The 24603-nt window shown below is 39.0% G+C and overlaps 1 protein-coding gene across 1 annotated transcript in view; it reads left to right on the top strand.

Moving 5' to 3' along the window:
- LOC122800220 (heparan sulfate glucosamine 3-O-sulfotransferase 6-like) overlaps nt 1-18394 on the top strand; it is a 659553-nt gene extending 641159 nt beyond the window's left edge. Inside the window, exon 2 of the mRNA XM_044069714.1 lies at nt 17362-18394. Within this exon, the coding sequence (XP_043925649.1) occupies nt 17362-17980 (619 nt within the window). The 3' untranslated portion in view covers nt 17981-18394. The remainder of the gene's footprint in view (nt 1-17361) is intronic.
- Nucleotides 18395-24603: the final 6209 nt, after the last annotated feature.

Here is a 24603-nt window from a genome sequence, read left to right as displayed (position 1 = left end):
TGGGGTATGGACAATCTGATCCAAGGCGCTGGAATTTATGAATTACAGAAAGCGTTGAGCAAATGAGTTAGTACATGTGTAGTTTTCCCATTTGATGGTGGGGAAGTTGAAATAACCCATTATTAGGGTTTTGGGCTGTACCTTAATATTACCTAGTATATCAATAAACGTGTAGTGGGCATCCTAGGGCATGGTGGTGGATCTGTAACAAGCTATAACCTGGATTTCAGTCTTGCCCAGTGTTAGTTGCACCTGGATAACTTTGAATGCATTATGCTGAGCAACTAGCCTGGAAGTGTGGATATCCTTAATGAATATGGACATGCCTCCTCCCTTATTGTTTCAGTCCAGGTTAGGTGGCTAAATGGTGTGGTATGAGTTATAGCCTGGTAATGCAGGGGTGCTCTCTGAAGCCTTGAACCAGGTCTCCGTCACTGCACAGATGTCGATGATCTCCATTTTAAGGAGTGCCTCGAGTGAGTGCATTTTGAGGTTTAGACATCTAGCACTGAGTAGCATTACCCTCAGATTGTCCTTGCTTATACCTGCTATGGTGGTGAGTCTGTCATTTGACACTTTCACTAAAAATGGCACTATAGGGGTGGCAAGAGACTTAGCCAGTATCCAGAATCCCAGGGGCAACAGGTACAGGTGATCTCTGGCAAAGTATCATGGTCTGTCGATCATGTCATCCCAGGCAGACAGACACTGGATCCCCTTAGAATGACACCAGAAACTTAGTCAATTGTTGAAGTCAATCATTTTGTCGTTATATTGTGGTGTCATTCTGGGCAATGGCAAGATGCTACTCAGGGCTAAGGTCATACCTGTCTGGGCTACATGATCTGAGAGCTACTCCATGTCTCTTTCCATGTAGTCCAGGGATGTACATCTCAGGTCATTCACACCAACATGAACAATGCCAGAGTCATATTTGTACTTGTTGTGGAGTGACCTGAGTGCTTGCATTATGTGGTGGTTCCTGGCACCCGACAGACAGCTGACAGTAACTTTCTCCTTGTTTAGCCTGGTGAGTGGGACATCAGTGTGCCTGATTATAGAGTCACCTATAACTAGAGTGTTGGGTATGTTGTTTTGCCTTATGGGCTGAGGTTGAGTGGCCCACTGATTTTGTGGGCTATGTGTCATTTGGGTAGTGTTGGGGGGTGGTGGTTGCTTGCGTTTCAGTTTTGGAGGTCTCTGTTTGGGCAGATTTTTATTGAGAGCCTCCATGAATGTAGGAGTGTGTGTTTTGCGTTACTATGTGTGGGTTTAGGTGGTGTAGGTTTTGATGGACTATGTGTTGAGTGTGGTGTGGTGCAGGTGTTTACCTTCTCTTCTTGACTGTGTAGTACAGAGTTGGCCGGAGAGAGCTTGGCTTCCAGTTTGGCTATATAAGTGCATCTCTCACAGGTTGTGGTGTTGGGTGGTAGGAGGAGAGGGTTGTCAGTGTACATGAGACAATTACTACATTGCCCCAAGATGCCCAGATTCATCAGGTGGACAGGGGAAAATACCCAGGAGCTAACCCTTAGACATGCCTGGATAGGTGCTTATTAATTTAAGTACTAAAACTGTTATCTTCCTAACAAGTGAGGAAAGTGGAGTGCTGCAATAATTTGTAGATTATTTAGTGTTTGCAGCGAGTTTTGATCAAGTGCTGATCACAAGGAAACAGTTTTGAGTGCTAAAACTAGAAAACTGTCTAGTTCTAAGGGAAAATTAGCAGAGCAGACTTTCTGGCACCGGAAATAGTTTAACCCTAGTTAAACAGTGCTGTGTAATGCGCAAAACCGCGCAAACATGGGTTTTTAAACAGAAAGATGAAAAAGACAGAAATAGCCCAAAATGGCTAATAAAACTACAGATTCTGAGCTGAATCCACTCCTCCAGTGACAGGTAGGCTGCTCAAAGCTCACCACTCTCACTGATGAACAGAGAAGATTTCTTCTATCTTAGTAAGGTCTGGGCAACTCAGAAACTACAAAACAGCCCAGAATTCAGCAAAATCTGAAAACTGGACTATACTGGTTATAGATTGGTGGGAAACAAGTAGAGAGATAGGACTTTTTTTTATTTGTTTTTTTTTTCTTGCAAAATTTAAAACAGATACAATAAAACAAACACTTTTAAAGGAGAAAATGGCTATTGCATTTGAGTGTGTAGCCCTCAACAGTTCAACAGTTGAAAAACACTTAACAACAATCAGTTAAAGTGCAAACAGTATCAGAGTTCAAAAAAACAGTTCAAATAAGTTGCAAAGTTAAAAAAAACACTCTGAGCATTGTGGCTATCGAAAATAAGCAATAAAAAGCAAAATGCAGGTACTTAATCCACTTAAAGTCTCCCTTTTCTCTCTCTGATGCTGTATCCCTCTGCAGGATACCCAGGCAGGATCTTGCTGAGATAATATAAGCACAAAAACCAAGCAAACGCGGGTTTTTAAACAGAAATGTGAAAGGGATTGAAATAGCCCAAAATGGCCTATAAAACTGCAGAATCTGAACTGAAACCACTCCTCCAGTGACAGAGAGGCTGCTCAAAGCTCATCACTCTCACTGATAAACAGAGAAGCTTCCTTCTATCTTAGTGAGCTCTGGGCAAAAGAGAAACTACAAAACAGCCCAGAATTCAGCAAAATCTGAAAACAGGACTCTAGTGGTTACAGAAAGGAGGGAAACAAGTAGAGAGATAATATTTTTTTTTCAAAAATTAAAACAGATACAGTAAATCAAATACTTTTAAAGCATTAAAATGGCTATTGCACTTGAGTGTGTAGTCCTCAACAGTTCAACAGTTGAAAAACACTTACAAATGATCAGTTAAAGTGCAAACAGTATCAGAATTCATAAAACAGTTCAAATACGTTGAAAAGTTAATAAAAAACACCTGGAATAGTGTGCCTAGCGAAAATAAGCAATAAAAAGCAAAACAGAGGTACTTAATCCAGTCAAAGTCTCCCTTTTCTTTCTCTGCTGCTGTATAACTCTGCAGGACACCCAGGCAGGATCTTGCTGAGGTAATACAAGCACAAAAACTGCGCAAACATGGGTTTTTAGACAGAAAGATGACAGTGATAAAAATAGCCCCAAATAGCCAATAAAACTACAGATTCTGAACTGAAACCACTCTTTCAGTGACAGATAGGTTGCTCAAAGCTCACCACTCTCACTGATGAACAGAGAAGCTTTCTTCTATCTTAGTAAGATCTGGGCAACACAGAAACTACAAAACAGCCCAGAATTCAGCAACATCTGAAGACCGGACTCTACTGGTTATAGAAAGGAAGGAAATGAGTAGAGAGAGAGAGAAGATTTTTTTTTTTTTTTTTCAAAAATTAAAACAGATAAAGTAAAACAAACACTTTTAAATGAGAAAAATGGCTAGCGCACTTGAGTATGTAGCCCTCAACAGTTCAACAGTTGAAAAACACTTAAAAACAATCAATTAGACCAGTTTTATAAACTTTAACACCACCACAGGAATAGGGGGAGACCAGTTTCAGAACAGATGAGAAAACCGCAATGTCAGCAAATATATAAAATAATTCAGTCAGGCAAAATTTAAGGCAATGCAGAACTCTGAAAAGTGCCAAGAAATATATTTATCAACAATATATTTCCAGATTGTTTGAGAAGCACTCCAGTCAGAACACAAGGAGATTCTAACATTGTGTTGTTTTACTAGAGTGGCAGCAGAGATCATGGGAGATGTAGTCTTGTGCTACATTCTTCAGTTGCTCATGTGTTTCATTACTATGCAGAGAGATGACAGTGCCTCCTTTACAGGGGATTATACCTTTGCAGCTATGACACTAGCATGACTTGGAAGCTTTTTTGCATTAATGTGTAACTGTATATATATATATATATATATATATATATATATATATATATATATATATATATATATATATATATATATGGGTCTACTTTAAAACACCGACACGCAAAACACTGATGATGAGAACACCGAGACCAGAAGATCAAAAACTGAGATGACCAACAGTTTAAAAGCACGAAACTTCACATGCCCGACAAACCACAATCCCAACAATCAACAAAACAAAACAATACCTTTTCCGAAAAACACACACACAGCACAAGCACAACAAAAACCTTACAAACCTGCACTAAACCTTATGTACACAACTATCTATGCACTAACCTTAACCCAAACCCTAACCCTAAGGTCCATCACTATCGTAAACTCAACTAGCCTGTGCCCTAACCCTAACTCACTTAACCCACCCCTAACCCTAAAGTCTGTCACTATCGCACACTTACCTTAACATGTCGGTGTTCTCAGCATCGGGCTTTTAAACTGTCGGTCATCTCAGTTGTCGATCTTCTGGTCTCGGTGTTCTCGTCGTCAGTGTTTTGCATGTCGGTGTTTTAAAGTAGACCCATATATATATATATATATATATATATATATATATATATATATATATATATATATATATATACATATATATATGTGTGTGTGTGTGTGTGTGTGTGTGTGTGTGTGAGGAGACTCAGCCCAAGAGCCTGAAAGGATTCAATAGTGAGTATGTCTTTATCAGATTTGTTTTTGATAATTTACAAGGTAACAAATAGCTTAGCTTTCAACTTTCACACTAAGCAACAGTTCTATATGGTGTTGTGCTCCTGTTTGAGGCTAATGATCAGCATATTCTCAGGATTATGACCAAGAAAGATACAGGTTTGAATAAATTTATTCCAGCTGATAACCTGCACCATCCACAGTTTCTTACAGCCAAAACAAATATTGCCAGAGCTTCTTATTAACATGCCATAAAAAGTGTATTTTTTTTATTATTATGCAGTTCAGCAGATAATCTTTTGGCCTTTTGTGAACAAAGAGTATATGGATGGGATAAGAAAAGTAAAACATGCTTTTTGTGTGTATGATCATTTCAAATAACAGAATTCATTTACTTAACATTTGTTAACTGGGAAGCTCTGACATGGAATGAACCAATTTTCAACAGAGGCCCAGGAAGAAATGCTCCAGACGCATGTCCTTCTAACATGGGAGGAAACCTACATGAATGCAGTGAGGACATGCAAACACCACACAGAAGGCACCCCAGATGAGAATCGAACTGGAAAACCTCTTGCTGTGAGGTGACAACACTAAACACTGCACCACTGTCAGTCCTACAGAAGATCCTGAGGGTATATCATTCCCTGCCACTCGATGTGCATACATATGTCAGTCCCTGCCTCTAAATTGTACATCCACTTATGTAACAATCCCTGCCTCTAACTGTACTTACATGTGTCAGTCCCTGCATCTAACTGTACATATGGGCAGATGCATCAGTCCCAAACACTGTCTGCACATACATGTGTATCAATCCAAGTCTCTGTCTACACATTCACACATGAATGAGTCCCATCCTCTAACTGTACATTCACACATGTATCAGTGCCTGCCTCTGACTGAACATATGTACACATGTATTAATGCCTTTGTCTGTCTACGTAAGTACACATGAAGCAGTTCCAGCTTCTGACTTTACATAACACGTCTGTTCCTGCCTCTGACTATACATACATGCATCCATCCCTGCCTCGGACTGTACATAGACATATGAGTAAATCCACAATAACTTTTTCCTTCATGGACCATTAAGGTATCTTTTGCAGAACATCACCATATGGCAGAGCAGGTCCCCCTGTCACTGAGACTCACCTGAACACTCCTTATTGTACTAAACCCAGTTGTGTAGTGCTGACTTTACTGCAAGACTACCCCACTCTGATGTTTGCATTGCAGATTTTGTACCAAACCTGGTACAGCCAAGGCATGACTCATCACCATGTGAAATATTTCATACAGGGATGGTATTTAGGTTTTGCATGTTTACTGGACTTCAGGTAGTAAGTACATTTGGCAAAGACTAGATTATACTTCCAATTTAATGTCAGTCTAACCTTTCAGTATTACTTTCAAAGAGGTACAATGGTAATGTATATGAACAACTTGTCAAAGGAAAAAAAAAACAATGCCAAAATGCCACACTCACAGCGAGTGTGTTAGTACAAAAACAAGAAACATATACAAATTATGCTGAGCACTTTTATTTCAAATATCACGGGACGTCTTCAGAACAATTATACAATAGTATACAACCCTTTTATCAGTTTGTAACCATATGACCAAAAACATCACGCAATTAAATATACTAGCACTCTCAATGTTTGTAAACATTTCTTGTTTTTGTACTGAGTAATAAATGTGTAGTAAATGTGCCATTTCAGCATTATTTTTTCTTTTAACCTTTAAGTATCCTAGCAGCACCTTTACATAATGATGTCTATCTCCTTCTCTTGTTCAGACAGTCTGAATCCTGATTCCTAGAGCCTACAGACTACCTCCAAATTACAATTCAGCAGCACTAAACTGTTCTTAGACTCACAAGCTAATTTACTAGTAACTTTGTTGCACAAAGTGCCCAGAGTGTTGGGAGCATTCCTCTTTCCTTGTACTATGTGCAATAAAACATGGAGGGCTTTGAATGTACACATCACAGCAGCAAAACACCATCCATTCATGCGTCATGTCTATGACTTGATTAACGCATCAAGTCTGGCATCCTCACAGCAGCCTGTGGGCTACATGGATTGTCTTTGTCTTTGCACATCTTAATCATCTGCATTTCATATTCATATTATTTGAGTGCCGATTACTCTTCCTACTTTGTATATCAATGCCTTTCTTTTATACTCAGTTTATGTTGTATATTTCCCAAACAGGTTACTGAGATATTTTCTTTTTCTTTGTAGAAAGGATTGCATGATTCTAAATGCAGTCATATCTCAACAAAAATGAAGAACAGTACCAGAGTATGTTAGATATGCTTTTACGGTATGATTTAGTTAACACACTATGTCCGAATATCTATCTTGACTCTTTGGGTCAGCCTTGCTGGTATATTTCCCATTCACAGAATTCACTCTGATGGTAAGCACATTCCTTCTTCATTTGGATATCTCTCTCCTACTGATATATAAACAAATCCGCATGCTGTTTGGCATACAGTTCTAGTCTGTGGTGACAGCAGTTGGCCTGCACACATAAAGTGCTGATTGATGAACAACGAGGTACATTAATCTGCCCATGATAGGATTTATGAGTAGAATAAGTAAACATGGACATTAAGTTAAATAACAGTTCTCAGAAAATAAGATTCACAGAAGGTCAGAAGTAGCCCAGTATCTACCAATAACTGCTGTATCAGAACTCTCCTGAGAGAGGACTGTCACAAAATTATGATATAAAGATAGAAACACGCAGTAATGGCTATCAGGCAGCCAGCTACAGTGCTTATCATATCAGTTAATCTTGTGCAGGGAAGGATGCAATTCTGTTTTTACTGCTAAGAATATGATAGGAGGAATGGAATAAATTAAATGATATTACAATCCCAGAGAGATAATAAACTTAATAATTCCCTCTAGATCTACTGAAGTGTCTTTTACTACCATATGTGTCCTAACAACTAACAATAAATCAAAGCTGTAAGCAAACAGGTTGTTCTATATCATGATAAAAACTTTGTACCACACAGAGATTATTCCATTGTTTAAATAATGACAGCCTTTGCAGCTCTGTTAACTAGCTAACAGTGTGCTTTACTTATCAGAGATAATTGTACAAAAATCACTAAGTATAGTGTTCTAAGTGTGATGACAAACATTTATTTGCTTTGGTTTTCCTTTTTTACAGCTATCACTGCACAACCAGAACCATTAATATGTTTGAACTACATGAGAAAATGCGGCAGCACCGGCAGGGATACTCTTACAACACTGTACAATGGTCAGATACCTCCTGACTCAGTGCAGCTAAGCCAAACACCAACCTTTCTCTTGTCATACACAATACATTAGAGCATGTCTGGCATGAAGAAAAGAGCCTCTTAGGACTTGCAAGTGTGTTTTTTTTCTTTAAAAGAAATAAGCAAACTAAAAGAAAAAATACAGTATGTCATCATGGTTATGGGGATGACTTACCTGCACAGGTCATGGATATCTGAGTTGTTTAGAGTTAGGGAGAATGGAGCAGTGCAATCTGAAGAATCTTTTGTGTACTAAAATGTATTCACAATCATGCATCGGTCCACATCCTGAGTGGGATGAGGGAAGTGGATGCCTGCTCTAATAGTGACATTAGTACAGCAAACCATATCAAGTGTCATAAAAGAGGCTTTGGTTGGGCACAATAGTGTATAGCAGTCTTTATTAAAGGAGAATCCAGAGTAAATATACTTAATACATTCTCTTTTTATTTCTAAATCTCTAAAAAGATGTTTATAAATGGCTGATGCACTGTACAGTGCAAATGGTCACAGGTAACGGCTATGTGCAATGTTTGGGCAGAGTACTGTTAAGCAGTTTTCAGAATATTGCAATGTACAATGCATGCTAATGAGTGTAAAATGCCATGTAAATGAGCTAGATGGATTATACAAATGAAGGAACTAAAACTGATGGACAGTTTCAGAAATGCAGTGACACGACTTAAAACTGTCATTCTCAGTATTGTATCACCTGAACAATCAGGCTTTATTCTTCATAGACAAACTGTTGACCATACACTTACACTAGATGCCTTGATATCGCTCTCTACTCTTGCTAAAACAACTATTTACACCCTGACCATAGATGCATCCAAAGCCTTTGACCGAATCAGCACAGACTTTCTGTCTGATACCCTCCCTCACTTCAATATACCATACTCATACATTAACATCATTAAAATCCTTTATTCTACTGCATACACTGTTTTACAAATAAATAAACAAGTATCATCCAGGATCGACATTAGAACGGTGCAAGGCATGGATGCCCCCTTTCCTCCCTTCTATTTAACCTTTTCATTGAACCTTTATTTCTATTAATCAAACAGAAAACCTTTCATCACATTCCTTTGTTAAACAACACAAAAATCTCCATATCAGCTTATGCTGATTACTTAAACATCTATTTTACCTTACCTAATTCTGACCTTGAGAAAATTATGTCTTCCATTGATACCTTCTCCAAATTGGCAAACTACAAATTAAATAAAGACGGATCCTTAATCTTCCCTATTAATATGTCTACTCAATACCCAAGTATATTCCCATTTAAAGATATCAACATTAAACAACATTTCCATTATCTAGGAATCTCATTCTTTCAGGACTCTACAGCATTTTACCAGGGTAATATTACCAGATTATGGTCGAATGTGCAAAATGATTTAAACAGATGGGCCAATCTTAAACTACCCTTCCTCGCAAGAGTAGCAATCATTAAAATGAACACACTTCCCAGATTTTTTTAGATTTTCAATGCAACAAATATTATCCTACACAACAAATTCTTCAAAAATATATACTCATCCCTTTCAAAATTTATATCGTCCCTTAAATCTGTTAGGATTAGCTACTCTAAACTTTCATACCCAAAAGAACAAGGAGGTCTAGGACGGCCAGATTTTAAATTATATTACAAAATTATAAATTGCAGTAGGATAATTAACATAGCTACATTCAACAGGGATTCCAAAATATGGCATCCAGTCTGGGTCATATGCTATAACAATTATATTAAATTACTGAATTTTAACCCCTTTGCTCTTCCTTTCTTAAATAATGAAAATTTGGGCAAAATCAAGATACATAGTGACAAAAAAACCAAAATAGGAACATTACAAAAACATTTTCACTCCCTAAAGCTGACCCCTGCCTTTAATATTTTACAACCACTCCATTTTAATCCTAACCTAAAAATGAATGGGATAATGCTAAACTTAGCTCAAATCCCCCTTCTGAAGGACAAAAATATTATAGATCTCCTCCCCTTTAAGCACCACTCGATCTCAGATATAAGAACTAAGATGAATCTTCCCCAAAAGTATACACTTATACTAAGACAAATCATGGAATTATCCCATAAATTCTTAGACACCTCTGCTATCAGATAAAGATATCTCCTCCTGCAAAGTAATTTGGAACCTTCTCCTCCTCAAAATGAAAATGATTTCAAACACCTACAAAATCATTAAGTCCTTTAAAACACAAAAGGAGCCTATATACTCTAACTACTGGCTGAAACAGGATTCCTCTATATCCCACAATCAAATATGGAATGCCATCAAGACTAGCTCCAATCTCATACCCCTAAAAAAGCTCAATTACACCCAGCGTATGTTACTGATCAATACTTATCTTACCCCTAACATAATTAATAAAATTTACCCTAACTCTTTTCTTCAATGCCAGTTCTGCAAAAATCAAAAAGATGATCTCCTACACATATTTTGGAGCTGTAAATGCTCATACAAACTTTGGTGTGCCCTACGAGTCCAGTTAGAAAACAGGCTACGAAAAATCAACTTTGTCTTGGAAATTTACACTGTTACATATCCCCCCTCCTGGACTATCAAAGGTACAACTTAGAATCTTAATTTCCATATTCATGTTAATAAAGTATTACATTAAACTTAACTGGAAAAACAGGCACTCATTATCCTGGGAAGGATTTAAGTTACTAGCAATTAAACATCTTAAGGCTCATAGGTATCTATTTCACAAACCAACTCAGAAAGCTTATCTTAAAGAATATTGGAGGATGTTTTTTAAATATATTTTAAAATGATTGTAACATTACCCAGATTCACTTGTGTTATTTTTGGGCATTGTATAAGTATATATATATATATATATATATATATATATATATATATATATAGTTAAGTCTATATATAGTTCATGTTGTTTTGTTTTACTGTCTTTGGATGTCTAATACTCTTATAAACAAATAAAAAGAATTAAAAAAAAAAAAAGAAATGCAGTGGCACATACCCATTTGGAATGTTGACTTTCATGGTGCACATTACAGGTTCCATGCTAGGAACAGCAGTAGCACAGCAGTATGAGTTGGGTGCTCCCATCACAGACAGTGTTCACAGCAATACATGTCATAACCACAACAAAGGAGGAGGTACAGACAGCAGCTGCCATACCACCATCTGACAGACTAACATACTGTGGACCATTTTAGAGTGGATAAGGATATTATAAGGTGCCTAGATGAACTGTATTATCCAAAAGAAGAACTGATAGGTATGTGTTGGGTGCCAATTCTTGAGGACACAAATATGTATAACTTTAATCATTTTGACTACAAGTTCCTGTCAGTGACCTATGGAGCACACACATTAGGGATATCACAACAGCAGCCTTGTGATTTCAATATCAGTTCTTCATCATTATACAACAGCATCTGGAGGAGCACAGCTAGTTTGCTAGCACAGCAGAGAAGAAAACATATATCATGCAGGTCTTCTATGACATTGTCCACTTCCCTGAGGTCCTGGGAGCTATACATTGCACCCATTTTGCTCTAAAAGCTCTACTTGGTCCAGAGAGCAATGATATATAAATTGAAAAGGCTTCCAGTCTATGATCTGCCAGGTGGCCTGCAAAGCTCAGGACACTATTTATAATGTGTCTATGCACCATTCAGGCGGTTCTCATGATTCACACATTTACCACATGTCCAACCAGAACACTATTAATAATGGGTATATGCACCATGCAGGCAGTTCTCATGATTCACACATTTAGCACATATCCAGCATATACCAATAGTTAATTCAAAATGGACATTTCACATCCAGTGGCATCCAGTTGTCAGGTCCACACATGTCAGACAGATAATCCTATATACACAAATATCATACATGTTGGGAAGAGGCTACATATAATATGTTGTTTAATGGATATTGTAGGTGATACCAAACATGCCCTAAAGACTTGGCTGGTGACCACAATACGTTAGGTCATGAAGGAAATTACCTATAACACAGTCCATGTGGCGACATGAGCCATAGCAGAGTTAACAATTAGACTACCAAAGGGATGCTTCCAAAGTGTGTACACCTCTAAAGGGGCACTTCAATATAGTACAGATATCCATAGCAAGATATTTGTTGTATGTGCCATGTTGCACGGAATGGCATTGCACAACCAAACAGAGGAGCAGATGAGTCTCATGGTAGAACACAGAAGCAGCAGAGAAGGGCAGGATGGAGATTCAGGGGAAAAACATTCAAAAGTGGAGCCACAGCTGAGACATGGGCAGGCACAATGCATTTGCAGCACTGACAAAGAGGTATCATTTGGTCCACAGCTACAGGCCATGTCAGAGGAAATTCAGAATAACATGAAGCACAAAGCATGACACCCAGACTGTTCAAAGCTCAGACTTTACCATACCATCTCAGGTTAGTTGGTGGTCAGGGCAAAGTCATCATCTCTTGTACAGGTGGGGACATGTTGACAGGTGATTGTAGCAGTATACTCCTGGGTAGTGGGGTCATATGATGTGAACACAGTATGACCCATATGGTGACATGAGCCATAGCAGAGTGGACACTGACTAGTGAACTTTTCAAGGATTTTCCTCCCTCATCCTGTATATCTTAGGATGAAAATAACAGTCAATTTCTGTGTTTGCTACACTGTGGGATGTGTCTGAGTATGATCTTGTCTTTGCCCCCTTAATCTACTTGGTTAATGGCTGCAGTTAGTGTATGCACAGACTTACCCCTCCATTAGGTACAGTCCCCAAAACTCTATGTATGCCCATGAAACCTCACATCCTTGCAGCAGGGAATCCCACCAGTATCCTATGATCATAGCTTGGCCCTTCCCAAACAGCCAGATAATATGTGTCATGGGGTTCCAGATACACCACAACATTCAACTTATTCTCCCTGACATCCATGACGAGGTTTGTAGTTGTTGCTGAAGTATTTTATCAGATGTGATGTCTTCCTTAACTCTGTAGAGCTCCACATGTACAGAGGTTTACATAAATTCCTCTGTATTAGAGTTGTATAGTTGTAAGTAGCATTGCACAAAATGGCACCAACATCTTATATCTCCCTAAAAGGGGACAGCTGGTGCAGTGGTTATATTAATGAAGGCAGGTAACTTCACTGTCTGTGAATCACTACCTGTGTGTAATGTGCTAACTATGCACGTAGGTGTGAGTCACGCACATCATGGTGAGCATGAAGCAGATGACCTGGATGTTTCTGCCTATTGCACATAGTGTTCATGATCACAGTGCAACACTATGCTGTGTGGCACATGATTCTCAAACATGTGTCTATGTGGTCTAGCATACTGCTTTCCAAGCATGACTACCTCAGCAAGTGGAAGATACAGGGCTCCTGGATGGTGTGCAAGGGAGAGAACAAGATTTTCCTACCAACATGGAGATTTCAGTGACATTATGCTGAGTCAGTATGATGCCTATTTGAAGAAGGTGGATGGCTGATACAAATTGAGTCGGATGCTGTGTTGAGGAATGCCATTTACATTACCTGTCCTGGGGAACAGAGCTGCCCTTGAAATGACCTGATGTGATGACAGTCCCAAACTGCTCAAACAATGGAAGGTAAACAGTCAGGAGAGTGAATGAGCGGTGCACTGTAAGCTTTTGGGGGTATAACCATTTTCTCATACTATATACAGTCTTGTATATGTATAGTTAACTGTGTATGCCTTATTTTGCTACTTTAGATGACTTTTATTAAGATTTGGCACCTTATCCCATTCTAGCATACATAGCAAGCGTAAAACATTACAAATAGATCTCTGTGTAGTAAGATGGATAGCAAATTGGATAAAAGGCAGAAGCCACATGGTGCAGATAACATGTGCCTCATCAGAGAGAGAAAAGATAAGTGGTGTCCAGCAGGGCTCAGTGCTGGGGCCTCTTTTGTTTGGCATTTAGTCTTCTGGTCTTTATGCCATTAACTAAGACCTCTGGCTAATCAAGATTGCAGTGTAAACTGGGAGTCATAGTCATGTTCTCTTCTGATGCCAAGGCCCTTCAACAAGAGCTTATACTCATCAGTTACTGGTGTACTAAAAATGGGCTCAAATTAAATGCTAAAAAGAGCAATATTGTCACATTTGGTAAACAGCCACGCCCCCAGCATACAAAATAGACAGCACCTCACTCAAAAATGAGAATGCTGTTAAAAACCCTAGAACTTGGGTTGATAATTCCCCTCTGCTTTGATCACATACTGAGAGTAATCAGAAACTCCTACTTAGTGTATCTAATTGCCAAATGAATGCCATTCAGATCTAAATAAGTCATTGTCCTCTTGTATTCATTGTTGATTAGGGCAATTATTCAATAGAATGACCCCTTTGGGATGTGCCTCACTAGACATATCCAACAACTAGAAAGACTTCAGAGGTTCCTATCTAAAATGTTCACTGGCTTAAAAACCTTAAGCTACCAGGAAAAAGACAGGAAGGATTATCCCTTTATCAAGAATCATATATACTTTTGAGGGGGAGATCTATGCTTTCCTTGTTGTGTCATTAGGGACCTAGCTGGCTTGGATCTTTTTTATCTCCACAAATCAAATAGTCTCACAAATACCAAAGCCATGTATCTAAATTTTCATTAACAAATAAATAAAACATGGTGAAATGATAGGTTCATTACACGGCATCTTCCCCACTTGTGGAATAGACTCCCACTGCATGTTAAGCAGTTCAATACATTGACCTTGATTCCAAAAGACTTGCTCACAGTGTAATTGGTCACTTACACTGCGAACATCTCTTTTGGAATCTGACCCATTATCTTCTATCAAACTGGAACTGAATGACAGGAAGGGTATTCACAATCATGCCCCTGGCTTGACCGAGTTAGCCCTCCTTGAAAAAGAAGATACAAACTAAATGTGAATACTGGTAAGGCATAAATGGTAGCAAGACACAGTTTCCTTGTATTTCCTAAGATTCCTATGACTCCTGTGATTGGCTGAATGTGGCTAAGGGTCATAGAAGGCCTGCAGCACCTCTTCCAACATAGGGGTGTATATGGTTTCTGTGCCTCTCCACTGTAAAGATACAATTAACTTTGTAGCACAGGTGTGTGATAATGTACACCCAACAGACATGTCTAGGAAACAGTATCTGAAGTACTCATAAGAAGCAGTACTGTGTAGCAGAAGGTGATATATATAAAAGAGACAGTCTTGTGGAGCACAAACCAATATACCCACCTCAGGCAGTGCTGAGCACAGGGTATGATATATGCTGATAATGATGGGACATATCTACCAGTGCCACTGCCATTGCATCACAATGATGGGATGTACCTATCATTGCCACCACGACTGTATCAAGATAATGGGGTTAAACTCTTAGTGCCACTGACAGTGCATCACAATGATAAGGCATAGCTCGTAACACCACAGCTAGTGTACTTTAGTGATGGGACGTACCTAAAAGTGCCAGTGCATCATGGTGATAGGGTATAGTTCACAGTAACACTGCCAGTGCATCATAGTAATGAGATGTACCTAAAAGTATCAATGCCAATGTATCACAATAATGGGGCATAGCTCACAGTACCACTTCCAGTGTACTTTAGTGATGAAATGTACCTAAAAGCGACAGTGCCAGTGATCACAATGATGAGACATAGATTGGATTCACTTCAGATTATCGAATTACCAAAAATTCGAAACTCATATGGTCAACACCATATGATCGAGTTTTTGGAAACTCGAAAATCTAAAGTTGAATAAAAGAAACATACAAAACGTTAAAGCAACATTTGTGCAGGGGGGCAATACCCCCACACACCCCTACTTAAATATACCAACTCTGAGATCGCACTACAGTGAAGAAAAGGGAAATCTCCCGTTCAGCGCTGTATGCAGAAGAACAGAACAGGAGGTTTCCCATGTCCTCACTGTAGTGCAATCTCAGAGATCATATATGTAAGTAGTAGATGGTGTGGGGGTGCAGGGGAGCTTGCTCACAGTACCACTGCCAGTATATTGTAGTGATGGGCTGTACCTAAAAGTGTTAGTGCCAGTGCATCACGATGATGGGGTGTAGGTCTCAGTGTCACTGCCAGTGTATTGTAGTGATGGGATGTACCTAAAAGTGCCACTGCCAGTGCATCACTGTGATGGAGTGTAGCTCGTAGTATCACTGCCAGTATATCATAGTGATGGGATGTACTTACCAGTGCCAGATCCAGTGCATCACTATGATGGGGTATAGCTCTCAGTTATCACTGTCAGAGTATCATAGTAATGGAATGTACCTAAAAGTGCCAGTGTAATTGTATCATAATGATGGAGCATAGCTCTCAGTACCACTGTCAGTGCATCAATATGATAGGACATAGCTCTCAGTTTTACTGCCAGTGCATCACTATGATAGTGCATAGCTCTCAGTATCACTGACAGTGCATCACTATGATGGGGCATAGCTCTCAGTATCACTGACAGAGTATCATAGTGATAGAATGTACCTAAAAATGCCAGTGCTAGTGCATCACGATGATGGAGCATAGCTCTCAGTATCACTGCCAGTGTATCACTATGATAGGACATAGCTCTCAGTATCACTGCCAGTGCATCACTATGATAGTGCATAGCTCTCAGTATCACTGCCAGTGCATCACTATGATGGGGCATAGCTCTCAGTACTACTGCCATTGCAGCACAATGTTGGACTATGCCAACTGCACATACTTTTCCTGTGAGTCATCTACTGCCTTTACATGCTGGCACTTTAGTGTATGGTTGTCTGTTCTTTGTAAGCGTCATACCAAGGTCCTAGGTTTTATTTCAGTTCCATAATTAAACTTTAGACACACCTGAAAAATAAACATTTTACCTTATGCACGGTACCTATTTAAAAATAATAAATAAAAGTGAGTAATAATACTGTTTCCCATTCATTTCTGTATGTGTTTGTGCATATGGTAATATTACCACAGCACACCCTCTGCCTTTGCTTTAGTGGTTACTTTATTGATGATCCAACATAGGTTAGAAAAAGTTTGTTTTATTATGTGTATAGAGAGACATTTAAAATAAATAGATGGTTAAATAGTCAAGCAAGCCTGAGTGTCAACTGTACTTTTATCAGATTGTGATATCATAATAACATATTTTTACTTTTATGATTCTATTGCTGGGAAAACACATCAACAGTTGCACTGGAAGTGTAAGCAGGGTCAAATGTAAATACTTTGTTTGGATGACTAAACAGCATCTTGTTTTACTGTTGGTGTTTATGTAGGTTTAGATCCCTGACAGTGCCCAAGTATCTGTTCAGACATGAGATTTTATGTGCCAAAGTACATCAAACAGTGGTTTTACATCCCAGCAGTGAAAAAGTATTAAAATATGTCACCACTATCAGTAGATGTAAACATTTTCCAAAAACTAATACTTTCAAATGTACTTTTCAGATATGTTTTTTTTTTCTGCTGCTAATACTGTTTTGTTTTGTTACAGGAGTTTGATGCCCAAAGCACTGGAAGGTCAACTGGTCATTGAGAAAACTCCAAGGTACTTTGTAACGGCAGAGGCACCAGGTCGCATTCATGCTATGTCAAAAAGCATCAAGTTGATTGTTGTGGTACGGAATCCAGTCACAAGAGCTATTTCTGACTATACACAGATTGTATCGAAAACACCTGACATTCCCAGCTTTGAGACTCTTACTTTCAAAAACAGGACTACAGGACAGATCGACTCTTTATGGAGTCCCATATGGATCGGATTATATGCACAGCACCTTGAGAAGTGGGTTCAGTATTTTCCTCTCTCACAGATCCATTTTGTTAGTGGTGAGAAACTAATTAGTGACCCAGCAGGTGAAGTCGGTAAAGTCCAAGAGTTTCTTGGTATTCAAAGAATCATCACAGACAAACATTTCTATTTTAATCACACCAAGGGTTTTCCTTGTTTGAAGAAGACTGAAGGTAGTAATAAGCCTCACTGTCTGGGGAAGACGAAAGGCCGAACTCACCCAAATATTAACCCAGAGGTGTTGCAGAGACTGAAAGAATTTTATTACCCTCACAACATGAAGTTCTACCAAATGAGTAGACAGAACTTTGGATGGGACTGATAGGAATAAAACTAGGCATGATTGTGCTCATGCAACACCCATGTAGTTAAAATGTGATCACAGCTAGGGTCAGCAATATAATACACATGGAAATGTCTCAAATTATCTAACAGCTGCTGATCTGGACTATATAGTCAATCGTACTTTGAAAATATATTAACTAACAAGTCAGCAATTTTCCATGTTATTAAAACTGAAAGTTATATCTGAATTTGGCATAGTATATGCTGATCTCCAAATGTACTTTACTTAAGCAGCATACAGACCACTGATTCTACAACAGTGTAAGAATGATATTATGGCAGACCCCTAGGTTATAGGAAATCTCCAAGCTTATTTTAACCTAGTACCATGAAGGGAAGATCTGCATGCTGCATACCTCTCAACTGTACATTGTTTCGTACAATTTCCAGATTTGTGCCTCATATTTTTGCTTTGTTTTTCATAAAATTGTGGTTTTCTGGCAAATTAGTGGCAAACCATTAAAGATTAAAGATAGAAGATGACAGACATTTGAATTTCAGACTTCATACCGTTCAGAAAATTCATGCTAATGCAAAACCTTTTATTCTATAAACTTTCTAAGTTTGGAAGAGCAATATTTAAAAATTGTCCCTATTTTTGGGCCTTTGTACCACTTTTATTAATGGCTTTGTCCAGATTTCTTGCTCTAAGAGGTTGAGAGGTATGGTGGGCAGACAGATTTTGGAGTAGGTGATGAATGGTTAACATTGTTGTAGATTAGTTAGTGCAGTTAAAAAAAAAACAATTTGGAGCAAACTGAGTCAAAAGCACAAGGTTAAATAAATTATATTTGAACAGTTAGCAGATTAATTCACTTTAAATACTCATGCCTAGCTGCTAGTACATTGCTTATACTTCACAAGCTACATGCTGTATTATTACTCAAAAAGTCACATATTGCTTTCCCTATGGTCTCTGATTCCAGATTTGTGATAACTATCTCACAAAACTGGCACAGATATGGTAAATCTGCAATTTGTCTGTCAGTTTTTGTTGCCAGCTGTCTGGGTATTGACCTGCTCTCATTTCTGCTCCATTTGATTACCCATCATCTACACCTGGCTCTTTAACAACAGATGGCAGTTGTCCACATTATAACCTGCAGAAAAACTTACCCATATGTCTTAGCTTTGCATTTTCACAGTAGCTGCTATGAACTCCGCAAGTTTGTTGCTGGGACCTCTCACAACAGTGCATGTGCTATCATGTACTGAAGACATAGGCAAGCTACTGTCTGCTTCAGCTTTCAGACCTCTGGCAGCAACTTCATTTTGTTGCCAGGACTAGTGTTCTGACTCTGCCCCTGAAGAATGAATATTGCCATCTGTTTTCCAATTGAGCCTCAGCCCAGCAGGTACAAAGTTAACATATTCCTTACATTACTCCTCATGGTAAATGTTAAGTGATGGATGTCAGTACTGCACGTTCACCATAAAGAAGGTGGCAGCCTTTTATGATAAATTCTGTCACTTGTCATGTCATTCATGCTTCAGTAGCATATGAATAAAACTGATTTCTCTCCATATATAGGCAGGTTTAGTCTCATCTAAGTAATGACTCCATTATTTCTTTTGATTGTTTTATTACATAAATTTACAATGGAGCATGGTATATATTGAACAGAAAGTCCAAGCACCTTAAAATGAATTAACAGCTTTATCAAGAAATCAAAACTTCAGTAGAAACATCAGCAGTAGTAAAAGACAGTGTTTAAGGTTTTACAGCTGAAAACGTCTAGAGGCAACTTGTCATAGAAGGTTAAAGTCCTGTGGCCCAGGTGGCCTATGTTTTATTAGTAGTTTGTGTATTTAAAACACTTTCAAGGAGGGATGGGAGTCCCCATCCCAGATGAGAGTACATTCATTTAGGTGTTCCCAGTGGGGAGGCATAGTCCATACAGGGAAGTAACCCTCATATTTAACAAGCGAATACCAAGGGATAGGTCAATGAAAAAATACCCTAGTAGAAGCAGTCATTGCCCTCCAAGACATGCTTAGGTTCTGTACTGACCTCAGCCTTAGAAATGAGATAGTTTGAGGGTATTAAGAGAGGCTGGTAGACTCACCAATGGACTGGGGCAATAGGGCAGCTAAAACTGAAGGGGAATAAACTTGTCAGAGTTGCACAGGTAAACTAAATTGGAAGAAAGCTGTAAAAACAAATATACTTCACAACTAAATGTTTATTCTTCACAGTGTTTACAGCTAAATTAACCCATCAACAGCCAGTGTTACCCCTTGCTAAGGCTTCCCAGTATAAATGTATTTATTTATTTATTTTTTAAATATGCACATTTTGAGTTCAGTAACATTTATTTATTCATTTTGTAAACCACTTGACCTAACGATCACAGTGTTCATGAGGCAAGCAGAGTAGACCAAACTTCTCTAACCTCAAAATATTCTCCATCTTATCCTCCTGTATATAGATTTGTAGATATTCCAAGGTCATTTAGCCTTATGGCCGTTTATAGCTTGTATCATCTACCATTGTCCATACCTCCAGAATTTCCACCCAGACTGAGAAATGTAATACTTTCAGTGTGACCTGGTCCTGACATTTGATCTCCTACCAATGGTCAATAGGCAGTACACCTGCCAGGGGAAGCATCACAGGCACATCCTCACAAGATGTCCTAAGCACCTCATCTGACTTGTCTCAACACAGAGGAGCAGTGGCTGCACCCCAACATTATCCTGGATTCCTGAGCTTCTCACTCTGTCATGGAGAATAAGCCCCAGTACCTAATTTCTGCCTCTTTTGTATTCACAATCTCATCCTTCAAGTCACTACCCAAAGCTTATGACCACATGTGAGGATGGAGATGTAGACTGATGCAAGAGTTCTGTCATATAATGCAGCTTCACCACTACAATCTGATACAGCATCTGCAGTACTGCTGCTGGAAAGGTCTGCTGCTTAGTCTCCCAATCCTCTACTTTTATTTGTGAACAAGACTCCAAGGTGGGGGACCCTGGGACCGTACCACAAACACTGATTTAGAGGTGCTGATTCTCATTTCAACCACATCAAACTCACCAGCAAACATCTCCATTGCAGTTTGCACACTGGAGATCTTAGCCACTTTAGGCTGAAAGAGCAAAATCATATTCTGTCAACAAAGATATAATATTCTCATCTCCTAACTGAATGCCCTACCTTACTTTAATCCTGATATCCTGTCCATAAAAATCTTAGACTGTCCAGCTCTGTGGCATAGAAGGATAAAGCCCTAAGTACAGTGCTGGTAGCTTGAGATATATTGGTGGTTCAGGTACCTGTAGGAGATGATCTTGGTGGATGAGAGTGAGAGGCAGCTGACAGATCACCCATCCTGTGGAGTAGGAGGTGGTGCTGACCTGCAACTTGGGTGATACCTAGTGGACATACTTGGTATTGCACACACATGGAGCATGAGCTTTGGCGGCATGCTCTGCCATTGTATAGATGCATAGATGAGCTTATTCTGCATGCAGAGGCCTGCCTCTCATGGAGGCAAGATGCAGTAGAGCTTGGAGAGCTGCTGCACGTGTATGTGTGTGTGTGTTGGGGGTAGTCAGCTAGGGAATGGTAAGTCATGACAGAATCCTGCAATCCTACTTGTCCCTTTACACCCAACTCTAGCTACTAGGGGAAATGGATGTCCCAATAGTGCTTCTTTGCCAAGAGCTAATAGGCTATAGGACTCTCACCTAGCCTGGAAATGCTTGGCTTTTACCCTTGCCAAATGAATGGGCCAACTGAATGTAGGTAGAGGAGTCAAAGATGAGGTCTTGTGGGAAAACAAAACTAAAAAAAAAACAGGAGGCTAGAAAAATGGCAGCCTTGGAAGAGTCCTACATCCACCTTTAATATATTTGCCTCATGGCAAAAATGCAGTCATAGCTCCCATTCCTCAAATGCAGAGACCACATTGCATACAGCAGAGCCCTGGAACCCCCATACTGTTGAAGCATTTCCTGCAAGACAGTTAAGGGTACATACTAGTCATATACCTTCTCCATGTTTACAAAACCCAATTAGGTAATATTAGCATACTCCATTGATCCATCCAAGATGTGTGAAATAATAAAGAGTAGATTGATTGTTCCAGCCAGAACAGAATCTATATTACGCCTCCTGAATCAAAGGCTTGATTATTGGACAGTCTCCTTTCAAAAAGTCTGACAAATACTTTTCCAGAGAGGTTAGGAAATATAATATCTCTTTAAATGGAACAACAGCTCCTGCCTCCTTTTTTGAAAAATTAGGATCTGTTCCCTAATTTGGCAATACAGAGGTATGACCCACATGCTTCTGACACTACCTTCTTAGAAGAAGGCATGTCCACCTGAGACAAAGGTTCTTTTAAGTCCTTCTTTTACCTCTCGACAATGTCCCCATTTGAGGTCAACATCTCTCCATCCTTGCTGAGAACAGCCTGGGCAACTGACTCTTTCTGATGAATCATCATCACCAGCTAATTTAGCAAAATATCTTTGATACACTCAAAGTCATTCTCCATGGCCTCACTAAAATATTCCCTCAGCTGGTCATTCACTTTTGGTTACTGCTGCATGGCTGCTTTCATGACTTGCTGATTTCTATCAACTGAATCCAGAGACCCTACCTGGACAAAGGTGTGGAGTGCCTCCTTCTTTAACTTGATAGCTTTTTTCATCTTGAATCCATTATTAGATCATACGGTTACTGTCATGACCATCTCTTTATCACTATTTCTTGCCACCACCTCAGACTTGTCTTGAACATGGTTCATTTAGACTCCACATTCCTGGTCTCTCCATATACAGAGGAGAAGGTCAGCTGGAAGCATGTCTTTCTTCCATCACCTCAGGTGAGATAAGGGTTCATCATTTTCTTGAGTCACCACAACAGGTATTGCTACAGATACAGGTTCTTCAACTACATTTTCCACACCCTCACACACACACACACACACATATATATATATATATACGGGTTCACTATAGAATTTCGAAATACTGAAATCCAGAATTTCAGTATTTTGAAATTCTATAGCCGAAAGCTTTAAATCCCGAAACCCCAGAACCGCGAAATTTAAAATCGCGAACCTACACTACAAATACACCACACACATACACATACACACACTGTCCCCCACAATCAAACATACAATCCTACACTAGCAAGCCCCCTTGCACCCACCATGTGGGGGCCTGCGGCCCTCACACCCCCCTACTTATATATACTAACTCCGAGATCGCGCAGTCACACACAAAGGTAACTCACACCCACACATTTCACAGTCCCTTGCACACACACATCACAGCCACAACACACACTAACATACACTAAAGCCCCTAACCAACACACTTACACATACATACTTACCTGAATTTACACCTATCCATTCACACACCGCAACACCAGAAGTACTATTTCAAAAACTCCGAACTTCAGGATTTTGAATTTTGCACTTCTGGGGATTCGCGATTTAAAGCTTTCGGCTTTAGAATTTTGAAATACTGAAATTCTGGATTTCAGTATTTTGAAATTCTATAGTGAACTCATATTATATATATATATATATATATATATATATATATATATATATATATATATATATATATATATATATATATATATATATCAGAGGTCTCTGGCTAGAAACTCCATGCTGCTCAAGGAATGTTTTGCCTCTTTTCCAGGTTAACAAAATTATTCAGTCTTTACACATCTTGCTTATATCAATAAGAAGAGATGCATTTTGGAAATCTCAAACTACCTACACTTTTTACTGTAAACCACATAAGTAAATTATGTCTGTTTACTATGTCAGTGTTAATTGTCATTTTCAAGTCTGAGTAGGCTATCAGGCAATCAGTGAAATCAGACTGCATTCTTCCTCTTTCCCAGAAATAAAAGGTTTCAGCATTGTCTATCTGTCTGTCTATCTAGCTGTCTATTTATTTTTATTGCATTATTTAAAACATGCTTCAGTGTCAGGGTATAGGAATTGTACACAGTAGCAGCACAGTTGGTTGATGATTTGGATGATCCCTGAAGAGCAAGAGAAATACTAGCTATGAAATAGTACGATACTGAGTGAAACTGAAAAATGTCCCTTAATATGTATTTTGCCTTTTGTAATACATAGCTATTAATGAACCTGAGGAGGTGGTTGCCTTTCACAACTAGAATATCTAGGTGAGGTAGTAAAATGGAAATTAGAAGAATGAATGCTTGGCTTCTTCTACCACAGGAGCATTTAAGAATTTGCCACAGTCCTAAGACACCACAGTTGCTGGTGCAATCTTTATATCCGCATCTTGCAGCCAATGTGCTGCTGAAGGAATTTACCATTCTCCAGCTTCGCAAACTAGTTTAGGCTGTGTTAGTCTTGCTATGATTTGCCAGTCCTTAATACCTCTCCTGCCCTTCCACTCATACAGCAAGGTTCCTCACAGCTGCACCAGGAAGAAGCTTCCACTCACTGTTTTAGAGAAAAGCTTGCTAATATCTCCTATTTGATCTGTGTAGAACTAAGTACTCTGCCATTTAACTTCTGTCACCTTATTCCATGACAGAACCCCTTCTTCTTTCCTCTGAGGTGGACCAGCAAATCCTCATCAGTTCTG

The sequence above is a fragment of the Protopterus annectens genome, chromosome 4.part0 (genome assembly GCF_019279795.1).
Source record: "Protopterus annectens isolate FY-2018-M chromosome 4.part0, PAN1.0, whole genome shotgun sequence".
Classification (NCBI taxonomy): domain Eukaryota; kingdom Metazoa; phylum Chordata; order Ceratodontiformes; family Protopteridae; genus Protopterus; species Protopterus annectens.
This window is presented reverse-complemented; position numbering and strand designations above follow the sequence as displayed.